At 43.3% G+C, this 13810-nt stretch overlaps 1 protein-coding gene across 1 annotated transcript in view; it reads right to left on the bottom strand.

The window, feature by feature from the left end:
* Positions 1 to 1590: 1590 nt before the first annotated feature.
* Sccpdh (saccharopine dehydrogenase (putative)) overlaps positions 1591 to 13810 on the bottom strand; it is a 23338-nt gene continuing 11118 nt past the window's right edge. Inside the window, exons 4-12 of the mRNA XM_031391044.1 lie at positions 12897 to 13026; positions 11744 to 11793; positions 10957 to 11087; positions 9728 to 9845; positions 8855 to 8974; positions 8702 to 8758; positions 4606 to 4717; positions 3201 to 3282; positions 1591 to 2201 (exon numbers count right to left, since the gene is read on the bottom strand). Coding sequence (XP_031246904.1) covers positions 2096 to 2201; positions 3201 to 3282; positions 4606 to 4717; positions 8702 to 8758; positions 8855 to 8974; positions 9728 to 9845; positions 10957 to 11087; positions 11744 to 11793; positions 12897 to 13026 — 906 coding nt within the window. The 3' untranslated portion in view covers positions 1591 to 2095. The remainder of the gene's footprint in view (positions 2202 to 3200; positions 3283 to 4605; positions 4718 to 8701; positions 8759 to 8854; positions 8975 to 9727; positions 9846 to 10956; positions 11088 to 11743; positions 11794 to 12896; positions 13027 to 13810) is intronic.

Raw genomic sequence — 13810 nt, 5'->3', positions numbered from 1 at the left:
GATGTGGGGAGGAGTCCTTTGTCAGTGGTCCAAGTCACAAGGAGTCCGTCTGTGCCCTCTGTCCCAGGCTAACCATGGTCAGCAGTGATGGAAATGAGAGGATATTAAATGTTCTCACCATCAGGTGGCAGATGTTATTACTTTGTTTATTCTACATGTGCATGTATTTAACTGCCTTTTGTGGTTGTTGACTCTAGGCAGGGTCTAACTGTATAGCTCTGGCTGTCCTGGAACTATGAAGACCAAGTGTTTTGATTAAAGGTGTGGACCACTACCCTTAGCTAAATACCATTTTTTTAAAGATATTTTTAAAGATTTATTTATTTGTTTTATTTTTATGAGTACATTGTAGTTTTCTTTAGACACACCAGAAGAGGGCATCAGATCACACTGCAGATGGTTGTGAGCCACCATGTGGTTGCTGGGAATTGAACAAGCAGTCAGTGCTCTTAACCACTGAGCCATTTCTCCAGCCCTGGCTAAATACCACTTTTAAAAATTAAATTTCATGTGTGCACATACCTGAATGTATGCATGTGTACCACCTTGTGTGCAGGGTACGCTGATTAAAAGAGGACATCAGATTCCTTGGAGTTACCCACCGTGAGCCACCTGTGGGTGCTGGCGATCAAACCGGAGTCTGAGCTAGTGCTCTTGGCTGCTGAGCCACCCGCACAAGCCCTGTGAGACACATTTTGAGTCTCATAAATATATACTATTACTGGCCAATTAAAAAAATAGAAATCATTTTAAAAATTTATTTATTATTATAGATGAGTACACTGTAGCTGTCTTCAGATGCATCAGAAGAGGGCATCAGATTTCATTATGGGTGGTTGTGAGCCACCATGTGGTTGCTGGGATTTGAACTCATGACCTTCGGAAGAGCAGACGGTGGGTGCTCTTATCCACTGAGCCATCTCACCAGCCTGGAATCATTTTAAAAAATTAAAATATCCTCTCTTTTCAAGTTAAATAATCTCTGTTCTTTCATACAGAGAACAGAGAAGGGTCACCAAACATGAGTACTCCAATATAATATGTCCACAAACCAGTGGCTGTCTCTTTTATATAAGAGACAGCACAGGTACTGTGTGTATATGTTTGGGATGTTGTTTTTATTGTTGAGATGGATCTGTAGCTGTGACTGGAATACATAGCTGAGGATGACTTTGAACTTCTGATCTTCCTGCGTAGTTTATGAAGTGCAGGGGCCCAACCCAGGACTTCATGTATTCTAAGCACACACTACCAACTGAGCTACATGCCCAGCCTTTGAGTGTATGAATGCTATGTGATATTGCAAGAGGAAATGCTCTTCTCCTTATTCCACTTCCATGCCAAACATGTCTCAATTTGACAAATTCTGCTCAGGTTGTCAAAAATCAATACAAAGTTAAAAGTCATTTGCTTAAGACTAGTCACAGTTACAAAGTCAGGAACAGAAAGCTACACTAAAAAAAAAAGAGAGAGAGAGAGAGAGAAAGCTATACTAGCTCAATTATTGCAAATAAAAATGTCAGGTCACTCTAAGTAGTGCTAATGTACAAAAGTACACATGCGAGGCCAAACCAGAAGGGGGAAAGTCACTCAATTAATAACCCTTTATTATTCAACTGAGGTAAACAATCCAAAAATCAGTGCATGTAGTAGATGGATGAGAAAGAGACTGAAATAGAAAAGGTACAGTTTCACTTAGCAAACGCTCACATGCTCTGCAGAGGGACTTAGAGGACGGTGAGATTCCACAACACCAGGGCAGGGAGGGCAGAGGCTACTCCTGCAGCAACAGCAGCCAAGCTCCATCACTAAGGAACTCTGTCAGCAACACAAACGGGCTCTTCACCATCTGACCCTCCAGTTCACTTGTCAGTAAAAAGGTAAGGAGAAGGTTACTTTTCTCTCACAAGCAATAAAATCATAAAAACAGCTGAGATATGAAGTTTAGGATAAGATAGTATAATTTCCTGCTTTTAATGTACAGATATTTTATACTTGACAGTCCACATCCAGTCAGACAGGCATACAGAAGAACTTCACGTATCAACCACAGACGCTCTTTGTGAATTTTATGGTTTGGTTAGTCTTCAGATGTTTAGACTTCGGAGCTGCTAATGACACTAAATTCAATGCCATGTTGGTTGAGTCTGTCAATCAACTTTGTTCTGGAGAAAGCTGCTCCAGGTGTAAAGACACCGCCCCTGTAAAACAGGAAAGAGAGAGTACAGTGCACGCATATGGCTCTTCTCTGGCCCTCTCCTGCACAGTGCACATGGCTCTTCTCTGGCCCTCTCCTGTACAGTGCATGCACATGGCCCTTCTCCGGCCCTCTCCTGCACAGTGCACGCACATGGCCCTTCTCCGGCCCTCTCCTGCACAGTGCACATGGCTCTTCTCTGGCCCTCTCCTGTACAGTGCACGCACATGGCTCTTCTCCGGCCCTCTCCTGTACAGTGCACGCACATGGCTCTTCTCCGGCCCTCTCCTCTGCAGGAGTAGCAATCACAGCACAACTCCTGAAAAGCAATTCTTCACTCTGTCTCAGCTACTTTTGGCTCCATTCCTAAAACCAGGCAAATGAGCACATAGCTCACACATTCAAAAGGCCTAAATAAAAACATGAATTGGATTCACTCAGCCACTTAAAGTTGAGGAAAATACATTTCTATAACTATAATAGCCAATATTTTAAAAAATGCTAAATGACAAGTACTTGAAATTTTAAATTAGGTGTCACTCCACACAACTTGTATAATTTGCATTTCATCCCCAGGCTTCTGCATTGATGAGCTTGGCTTAGTTCTAAGAGGACCAGCTAAATGCTCTCAGTAAGAGGATACACTCCATAACACTGAGCAACACATGACTCAGTTCCCACCTGGAAGCCAGGGCTCTTCCACAGGCATATGGACACTGATTAGATAACTCTCTAAACAGTCAACAAGGGCCTCTTCCTGGGGCCAGGCTCCAGACTTGAGCTTTTCTTCTCCTTTATAAAGAACTGAAGCCAGCACACACGATTCTCATTCACCTTCGGTGACTCCAAAGGCAGATAGGAATTGCCCTTTACATTGCTCTAACCTACACTTTTCGAACCTAAAAAAAACTTGTTATAGACCCAAGACTGAAAATGAACTCAAAATTAGCTAAAATGTCCCACAGTTAAAAGACACCTTTTCGTTAGAAGCAGCCAAACCTACCCCTTTGGAAGGTCAGAGGCGTCGTTCAGCACGGTCATGGCAGCCTGGACCATGGCTATGGGAGTAGCCACGTAGCCAGCCTCTGCAGAAAGGGGTGGGCAGAGAAAAGGGTTCATGAAGTGGGCGTCACCCCAAACCAGTGGTGCATCTCATGCCTAACACTGAGTATACAGAACCTTTTTCAGTAAATACTCTGGTCACTTAAAAACAAAGATAATAACTGACATTTATATAGTTCAGGGAGAGCATCCTTCACTAACTGCTTGGGACATCTGTGCTTTCTAGGTTTGGTTTTGTTCATAGATTGGAATATATTCACACACGTGTACATACACACATTCTAAAATTATTACCCTGAAGGTAATTTTTTGTTTGGTTCATTTTTTTGTTTTTATGAGACGGGATCTCAATATGTAGCCTAGCTAGGGCTAGCCTGGAACTCACAGAGATCTGCCCGCCTCTCTCCCAAATGCTGAGATTGGAGGTAGTTTTATAAGATGTTTTGAGCATACCTGCAATTTGACATTACCCAGGACATGAGGTCAGGAGCAGAATCTGCCACTTGTGTAACTGGTGGTCTTCAAATGGTCTGGTTTTCAGATCACAGACACTCCACCTGTGCTATGGTCAGGAACTCTCTGTACTGAGTGTTCCAAGTACTAAATTCACGCAGTGAGCAACTGCACTTTACATCCCATCTGTACTTTACAGATGAGGCCGCTTCACCTTGTCTGAGCTCATAACGCCAAGCAGTGGCTGAGCCAGCCACCCCCAGGTAGGTGCTAACAAAGTTTAAACTGCTGGTGCTGAGGACTCTCACCTTAGCTTCTGCCAGTCTAAACTGATCCTTCTTCATGTACTTAACAAAAAAAACCTCTTAGTATATTAAAGAAAATAACTGGTTGTGCCCAGTAACTTAAGAAGTCTGCAATACAGTGAGGCACTGGCAGGTCCATTACAGTCAAATAATTGAAGCTCAGTTAAACTATCTGTAAAGGCCAGGTTGTAATATGAAAAGGAAGTGTGATGCAAAAAGCCTGTCATCTGGCTTGAGTCCTGATCAGAGACTGTGGCAACCCCCCTCACATTAGGCTCATGTGAGGGCTTGTCTCTGCATAGTGCTCTGAAAGTTTCTGTCTTTTGGGAAATGGATTCTTTTACCAACCTATCAAAAGTTATTATGCTCCTTTATAAAATATGTGTGAATCTATATATTTCACAAAATTGGAAACTTTGGACCACAGATTTGACTCAATTATTTAAGTAAATATTTAAGTAAGAGACTGAAGCAGATAAAAAAATATCAGCTAACCTTTTTTATTAATAATAAGTGAAACTTGCCATTATCAAACTTGAATTATTTATTAAGTTATCATGAAAACATCCTAAGCCATTTACAAAATACCTGGTCCCTTCACTTGAGTGCAGATTCTGATATTCGGTTTGTTCTTTTCAATACATGCACCACGGCTGTATCCTTGACCAAAGAATGTCATTGTGAATGATGACTCATCCATCTGTGGAAGAAAAAGCAATAGGTGTGCTTAATAATGTCGTATCTGTCCGGAACCCAACAGACGCTGTTGTCCTATTTCACAAGACACCATCCCCTCCTAATCTGTTTTAATGGGTCTCAGAATTCTATGGCAGATTTTCACTCAAGTTGCTTCTATTAAAAAGCACTGATTTTGCTTGGTGGTGGTGGAGCACTCCTTTGATCCCAGTACTCAGGAGGCAAAGGCAGGCAGATCTCTGAGTTCGAGTCCAGCCTGATCTCCAGAGTGAGTTCCATGACAGCCAGGCTATACAAGAAACCTTGTCTCGAAAAACAAACCAAGCGAGCCTCACCCAGCTCCATGGCGGAGAGACCAGTGCCTCCCTCAGCCTTCCTTCAGTGGGTGGGAATCCAGAGAGACCTACAACTGGTCAGTGAGCAGAGTGAGACACTGGAGCACTCAGTCCTAAACTCAACAGCTTCCTAAAATCCCTCCCCTCAGGGCTCAGGGCCTATGTGGAAGAAGAGGTGGAAAGACCATAAAAGCCAGTGGGGTGGATTATTCCAAGGAAACACTGTCTTCCAGATGTAACAGAACTAAACCACACATGAACTCATAGACACAGTGACAGAACACACGGGACCTGTACAGGTTTAAACTAGACAAAGAGCCAGCCCTGAGAAGGGAAGTGGACACAAGTGTCCAACCTTAACTCGGAAGTTATTTGATACTGATGCAGAGTGTGGCAGGGAAGCCAGTCTTCTACAACAGAGTGTCACGTGCATATCAGCCATACTCCAAGGCAGTCCCAGGAGTAACTGGTTAACATAAAACAGACTCCATTATGTGTGTGCCAGGGTTGGGGTGGGGGCGCCTTTTTATTTTGCTTGCTATTTTTTTGGTCCTTTTTTTTTTTTTTTTTTTTTTTTTTGAGAGGGTGCAAGAGAAAGAACATAAGGCTGAGTGGGAAGGGAGGCAGGGAGGACCTGGGAGGAGCTGGAAGATAGGAAAGAATTTGGAAGATAGGAAAGAATATGATTAAAGTGTATGACATGAATTCTTTTTTTTTTTTTTTAAGACAGGGTTTCTCTGTGTAGCCCTGGCTGTCCTGAAACTCACTCTGTAGACCAGGCTGGCCTCGAACTCAGAAATCTGCCTGCCTCTGCCACCCAAGTGCTGGGATTACACTTACTAAAGGCGTGCACCACCACCACCCAGCTATGACATGAATTTTAAAAATGTATCCTTTAGCTTTCTTCTGAATCTGTTCTTAAATATTTTCATTAGTGAAACTAAGAACCCCAGGAGGGATTCTTTTCCCCAGTAACATATAGCAACTTTCTAGGATTTCCCAAAAATATCAGTAACAAGTGTATGCTACCATGCCTGGCAATACACACACTTTAACAGGTTGCCAAGCCTGACCACCTAAGTTCAGTCTCTGGAACTCACATGGTAGAAGGAAAGAACCAACTCTACCAGGGTGTCCTCTGGCCTCCTATACTTGCTGTGTCATGTACACACACACACACACACACACACACAAGTGTAATAAAAAGTAGAGGGAATTCCAGAAGAAAAAAAAGAATGCATCAATTAAAGGCAAGAGGGACACAGCAGGATGGTGTATCTGGAAAATATAATTCAGGAGGGGTAGACAAAGTCACACACACACTTGTGGTCATACTGCAGCCTTTCAGGCTAGGCAAACATCTGTCTTTGGAACTATTTTCAACACAGTCTCTGAGTTGTTTCTCCAAGTAATCAGAGGTGGATATAAGATGATATCATCTAGAACAAGACCATGATGGGCCCAGGGCGGCCTCAGATCTCTGGCAGGAATCCATGCCAGCAATGCTCTATTGATGCACACACAAATCACCCAGACCCACGTAGGAACTTTCTGCCTCCACAGCAGTGACCTTAACCAGGCAGGGCTTGGGCATCACTGGGAAGCCTTGGAATACCCCACTGCTCAGGCTGGACTCCTCTGTCATCAGTTTGGGATTCTCTCTAGAAGCTGAGAACTCCTCTGTATTTTTGGGTCCCTTTCCAGATCTACTGATCAGAATGTGGGTCAGGCCAAGCCTACTAGAAAAAAAAAAGGCTCAGATATGATTCTAATTCACAGAATCTCTGCAAAAATCATGGCCCAAAGCAGTGAGTCAGAAGTGTCTTAAACAAGGCAATTACCAAGGCCAAAGTGTGTGTGTGTTAGATCTGTTGGACGGCAGTCAGAACATGGATTATAAACACATGAACATTATGAAAGGTTCAGTCCAAAGGAAAGGGCCTACCAAAGCAAGTAATCAAAGAGGTAACACAGAGCAGGAGACATTTGCAAATCGTCACCTGATAAGAGCCGCCTATCTAGAAAACACAGAGACCTTCTACCCAAATGAACATGGACAGAGGAAACAGACAGTTCTTCAAGGATACACAACATGCTCAGTTTCAGAAGCCACCAGGGAAGTGTAAAACTAAACTGGCAGTGACAACACCAATGCTCACCCATTAGACGGCTCCTGTAAGAAGGAATGAAGTAAGGAGAGCCAGCGTGGCGTCCAGAGCGGCCCTCAGAGGAAGAGCACTGTGCCCTGGCAGAGGGCCTGTGTTTATTCCTAGCATATCCCTCATCTAACAGCTGCCTACAGCTCTAATTCCAGGGCACACATATGTAGCTTACATACATTCAAAATAATGAATCTTTTTAGGTTGTGTGGCTATGGACAAAGTGGAATACTGGAGGGCAGTGGGGGCGTTAAATTGTGCAGTTTTATCAAACAGCAGTTCTTCAAAAAATTAATAACAGAATTAATATGTAACCTAGGCCCTCTACTTCTAAGTGTATAACTAAAAAAATATCTAGAGCAGAATTTTTCATAGGTATTTGTACGTCCATGTTCGTAGCAGCATGTTTTTACAACAGATAAAAGCTGGAAGATAATCTGTACCCACTCAAAGTTGAATAAAGAGTTGGCATATTAATTGTGAATTAATCAATAAATAAATAACATGTTATATCCTGAATGAACCTTGAGGACATATAGCTAAGAGAAGCAGGCCAGACCTGAAAGAACAGATACTTTATCATTGCATTTATATGAAATATCAAGGGATGGAAATAAAATGGCAATTCCTGAAGCGGAGGCAGGGTGGGGAGGCTGGAGGAACCAGACAACGAGAGTGGCTATTTAATGAGTATGTTGCCATTTTAAAAGATAATAAGAGTTCTGGAAATAGTGTGGAGGTTGCACAAAAAATACAAATATACTTAATATCATTTGATATTTAGAAACAATAACAATTTTTGGTGTGTATTTTGTAATTAGGTGAAAAAGAGAGACTGGTTCAGATCCAAGGCATGTGTGGTGCACGTGGAGAGAAACCTGTAACGATGCCTGTTTTGGTTGGAGAAATGCTAGTGCTATCCACGGAGAAATGCTAGTGCTGTCCACGGAGAAATGCTAGTGCTATCCACGGAGAAATGCTAGTGCTGTCCACGGAGAAATGCTAGTGCTATCCACGGAGAAATGCTAGTGCTATCCACGGAGAAATGCTAGTGCTATCCACGGAGAAATGCTAGTGCTATCCACGGAGAAATGCTAGTGCTATCCACGGAGAAATGCTAGTGCTGTCCACGGAGAAATGCTAGTGCTATCCACGGAGAAAGAAACTACAGGAGAGAGCTTCAGGAGAAAGAGCGCGAGGTCTCAGCACACCGAGCCCCAGTGTCCACAGGATGAGAGCTGCTCGGGAAGACAGGGCAACCTGGGGATGTGTGCCTGCCAGGAGCGCTGCTGGGAGGGAGCAGCACCACCCCTGGGATCAGCAACACCATCCCAGGGGATCAGCAACCTTTCCTGACTAAAAAGAGGAGCAAGCTCAGCACAGCAAGTGGACAGACCAGGAAAAGCGTGAGACAGCTCAGAAGCTCCCCCACAGACGTTCAAGTCATTATATTAGAGGCCCTGGCGTAAACAAACACACAGAAACAAACATTACCTGTTTTTGTGTTGGACCTTGTTTTGAAAAATAGCCAAAGGAAAAGAGCCATGGGAACTAGAGGAAAAACAACAACAGCAAAAACAAACTTCAATAAGATTGTCAAAACTGTACAAGAAGTATTTCTAAAGATTTAATAAAAAGCTTACTTACTTTTATGAGAAGTTGTCTTCCAATGCTAAACTTCACAAAGAATAAAAAGAAAAGTCCTGCAAACATCAGCTTAATCACGGAGGTGATGCCTCCCACTGTTATGTAAGCAGCATACTGAACCTAGGCACAAGGTGGAGGCAGGGTTACTCCTACAGACAGCTGCGGCTGAGCTGCACTTAGCCTCAGTCACGGCACTCAACCAAGAGCTTCCATGTAAAGACTGCATTGTGTTCTGAACCCATTCAGAAATCAACACTGGGAGCCTAGGTTTTAAAGGAGTTGTTACAAATGGCAACTAGCTTGTTCACTTAAACACCAAAGCTCACAAAATTTTTCTGAGTCTAGTAATACATCATTTCTCCCTCTACCGTAAGAGAAAATAAACTTCACCATGTCTTTCTTTCCTTTGAGGCGGGGTCTCATTCTATAACCTAGGCTACTGGTCTTAAGCTCACTATACAGTCCAGACAGGCCCTGGACTTACTATAGAGCCCAGGCTGGCCTTGAACTTACAGTAATTTTCCTGCGTCAGCCTCCTGAATGCTGAGGTTACAGGCATGAGCCACTACATCTAGTTCATTCCCCACCTTTTTAACCTGAGATCGTTTTGTCTTAAAGTCTCAGTGTGAGCACCTATTTACCAAAAGGAGTGACCTGGTATTCCAGAGAGAGCAAGGAGGCCGGGGTAGGGAGAAGACATCTCCAAAACCCACTACAGAAGCAGAGCTCTAGCAGCTGAAACACTGAGCAGATGGCTGGGCGCTGGCTGCTGATCCTGCAGCAGGCCAGGTTTGAATCCCACACAAGGCTAGTTAGTACCATACCTGTGACCTAATATTATACACTTTATCAAGATATGTCATGTTTACTTACTGGTGAGTCCTCTAAATTTTCATGTAAGTACCGCTGAGTCCTTTTCACGACAGATATATCAGATCCCAAAAAAGGAATGGAATATGAGTTTAGCTCTCTGCAATAGCTAATTGGCCACCTGTAAGACAGAGTCGTGAAAATGTTGCATTTCCTCCAATTATTACAATGATCACAACATTGACTGGCAAACTTCTAAATTAAAAACTCAGAAGCCTTTCTTGGAGTGATTAGTAACGAGGAAGAGTGTGCCTTTGTTTCAATGTCTCCAATCCTTCTTCCTCTATTCCCATTCCCACACCCAAAGGAAGCTTTGGTATTGCCCATACTGCTGACACCTCCACGCAGTGTTTGATCCCATCAGCTTCTCTAGACACTGACTTAATTAAATACCACTAACAGCCCTAACAGGCAACTCTCCTGTCTGTCTAAGTTCTCACACATAAGGGCTATTTGTGTTGGTTATATTAAATGATCATTTTTTCCCCTTTGGTTTAGGTTTTCAGAGCCAGGGTTTCTCTGTGTAGCTCTGCCTGCCCTGGAACTTGCTCTGTAGACCAGGCTGGCCTCAAACTCAGAGATCCACCTGCCTCTGCCTCCAGAGGAATTCAAGGCGTGTGCCACACTGCCTGGTCTAAGATGTAGCTTTATCATAAAAAACTGAACTGAAATGTAATTTTTTGTTTGTTTGTTTGTTTGTTTGTTTCTCGAGACAGGGTTTCTCTATGTAGCCCTGGCTGTCCTGGAACTCACTCTGTAGACCAGGCTGGCCTCGAACTCAGAAATCCACCTGCCTCTGCCTCCCAAGTGGTGGGATTAAAGGCATGCGCCACCACTGCCCAGCTTGAAATATAATTTTGATAGTTATAATGAGATATCATAAAATTCATTTTTAGAAATATTATGTATGTGAATATACAAAGTATTTAAATAGTATTAATATGCTAATTACATTTAACTTTGGAAATAATTCTGCACTTATCAAAAGTCTTCAAGCTTTTTTTTTCTGAGACATAGTTTTTCTGTGTAGCCCTTGCTGTCCTGGAACTCACTCTGTAGAACAGGCTGGTCTCGAACTCAGAAATCTGCCTGCCTCTGCCTCCCAAGTGCTGGGATTAAAGGCGTAAGCCACCATGGCCCGACTCAAGCTTTTCTAGCACATTAATAGCCAACCAATAGCCATGCAATACATAGACTAGAAATAGTGAAGAACAGGTTTAAAATTCATATACCTTCTTTTCAACTTTGAGCCAACAATTGGGACAGGTTTCAGACATGATACACTCCGCAGTTTTCTTAAACTACCCTTATCGCCAAAGCCATAAATTGCTGACTTCCAGGTTCCATCATGAATGCACAAGCCCTGAGAAAATAGTTCACAAGGTAAACACGTCTTACGGTAATCACTGAAAGATAAGACCAAATAACTTAGAGCTATTACATCTCACCTATATTTGTGCAAGATATAATCCTGTAATTAATAATCTTGAGATGAATTTTCATGGCCAACTAGGCAGCAATAACACTCATTGGCTCAATTATATTCACCATTTACCCCAATGCAAGCTCTTTCCTCTTTCTCTGTATTTTTTCATGCTGACTGGCACTAATGTGACAGTCTTCTAGACTGACATTTATTACACATAAATGTCTTAGAAGTAGACCATAGTAATTCATTCTAACACAACAAAGCAACTCACTACCTTAACTTTCTAAACTTAAACATAGCAACTCTCACACTAAAAATATTTAAAAAGCATATAAAAGCATATAAAATTTAATTTAAATCTTTTTCAAGAGCCACGCATCACTTCTAAAATTTTTTTTTTTTCGAGATAGGGTTTCTCTGTATAGCCCTGGCTGTCCTGGAACTCACTCTGTAGACCAGGCTGGCCTTGAACTCAGAAATCTGCCTGCCTCTGCCTCCTAAGTGCTGGGACTAAAGGTGTGCGCCACCACTGCCTGGCTTCAAAATACTTTTAACATTAGTTTGAAACAACAAGTAAATAGGAAACTGACCTCAGGTCCCGAGTTTACGGTCAGGAAGCTCTCCACAGCAGTCAGAGTACCTGAAGAAATAAGAGAGTGTCAAAGGTAAAACCAGATGAAACCTAGACTATATAACCAAGGCAAGTAATTAAACTATGCCAGTTCAGGTGAGGGCATTTTTATTAAGCTTACAGTTACAAAATTTTCAGAAAATCTTCACAGACAAGAGTTTTATTATGTTTTTATCCAGAAAGCAAGACACACTGAAGGCAGGCCAGGTGAGCTCTCAGAAGGAGTTTAGCATAACTAACTGGCCATGCTGACAAGCGCTCCTGAGTATTTAAACTATCAGAGCTAAGAGTCTTCTCTAGAAAGATAACAGCTCGGCCTCCTCATCCTCCTTATCCTGGGCCTCCTCATCCTCCTCATCCTGGGCCTCCTCATCCTCCTCATCCTGGGCCTCCTCATTCTCCTCATCCTGGGCCTCCTCATCCTCCTCATCCTGGGCCTCCTCATCCTGAGCCTCCTCGGCCTCCTCATCCTGGGCCTCCTCATCCTCCTCATCCTGGGCCACCTCATCCTGGGCCTCCTCATCTTCCTCATCCTGGGCCTCCTCATCCTCCTCATCCTGGGCCTCCTCATCTTCGGCCTCCTCATCCTGAAAGGAAGTCACAGCACTCAGAGGAAGTGCCTTACCGCAATCGCTTTCAAGGACTTCTCAGGAACAACTGAAATTTACTACAAATGTTCAGAAAAAACAACACTCCTTGTGGTGCCTTAAACACAGGCTGGGAATGGGGCTCAGTGGTAGAGCTCTTGTCTAGCATGTCCAAGGCCCTAAGTTCAAATTCCAGCACCACAAAAAAACCAAACCAAGCCGGGCGGTGGTAGCGCACGCCTTTAATCCCAGCAGTTGGGAGGCAGAGGCAAGCAGATTTCTGAGTTCAAGGCCAGCCTGGTCTACAGAGTGAGTTCCAGAATAGCCAGGGTTACACAGAGAAACCCTGTCTTGAAAAACCAAAAAAAAAACCAAAAACCAAAAAAACCAAAAAAACAAAAAAACAAATAAACAAAGCAATACTTAAAGCTGTTTAAACATATATAACATGGCTAGGGATGCAGCTCAAGGTATCGAGAGTGCTGGCCCAGTCATGCTGATGAAACCCTGTGGACCAGTCATTACCGTTCATCTTGTTTCTGGTGTACAGCACTCCTAGATCTGCTGGGATGGAGTCAAAGCCACTGCTCCCAATGATGTAAACCCCCTTCTCTGCAGCTTTCTCATGATATTTTGCATGCATTAGTTCCAGAAACTAAAAAAACAGGACAAAAATGTCAATCAGTTTATGGAAACATCTAGACCAATATTAAATGATTTATCTTAAAGACAAAGCCACTGAACTGGAAATGCCAACCAATGTGGCCCTACAACACAATATTAACTGTCAGGTAGTTTTCAGTTGTGTGACAAATACCAACCCCACAATGTGACAAAACACAGCATGAATGTCAGTCTGTGGGAGGGTGTGAGTTACATACAGTTGTGAGCCACCATGAAGAATTGAACTCAGGACTTCTGAAAGAGCTGCCAGTGCTCTTAACCACTGAGTCATCTCTCCAGCCCCAGATATGTTTTTAAAGATGCCGCAGGCCGGCCGGCCGGCCGATCTGGGCCTCCCTTAACCCGTGGGAGAAACAGGGTCGTAGTCAGGTCGACAAGGCGTAGGCGAAGAAATGATGGCAGAGACGACACATGAAGATCTGAATGTATTTCTTAAAAATGGCATCAGACTTTTACAGTCATTGCAAAAGAGAGATGGTAAATCTGGTAGCTCAGCAGTTAAGGTACATCTGAGGCCATCTAAAACACACTGGGTCTAAAGCAGTAGCTATCTCCTCTGAACTGGTGCTACATCCCCTGGGCCCAAGAGCTCTGGGCTCAGGGGGACTGTGGACTGCAGGAATCTGAATCCTAGCCCATCTAAGTTCTAGTGCTAGTCCTGCATGCAAGTCCAAGTCCTTCTCTTTTTGCACCAAGTGAAAAGCAGGCTTATGTAGCATACAGCAAGCAGGGCAGATGACAAGAGTCACGTAGGC

This window comes from Mastomys coucha, unplaced genomic scaffold, assembly GCF_008632895.1.
Source record: "Mastomys coucha isolate ucsf_1 unplaced genomic scaffold, UCSF_Mcou_1 pScaffold1, whole genome shotgun sequence".
NCBI lineage: Eukaryota > Metazoa > Chordata > Mammalia > Rodentia > Muridae > Mastomys > Mastomys coucha.
Note: the sequence above shows the minus strand (reverse complement) of the source record. Positions and strands in the feature narration are given on the sequence as shown.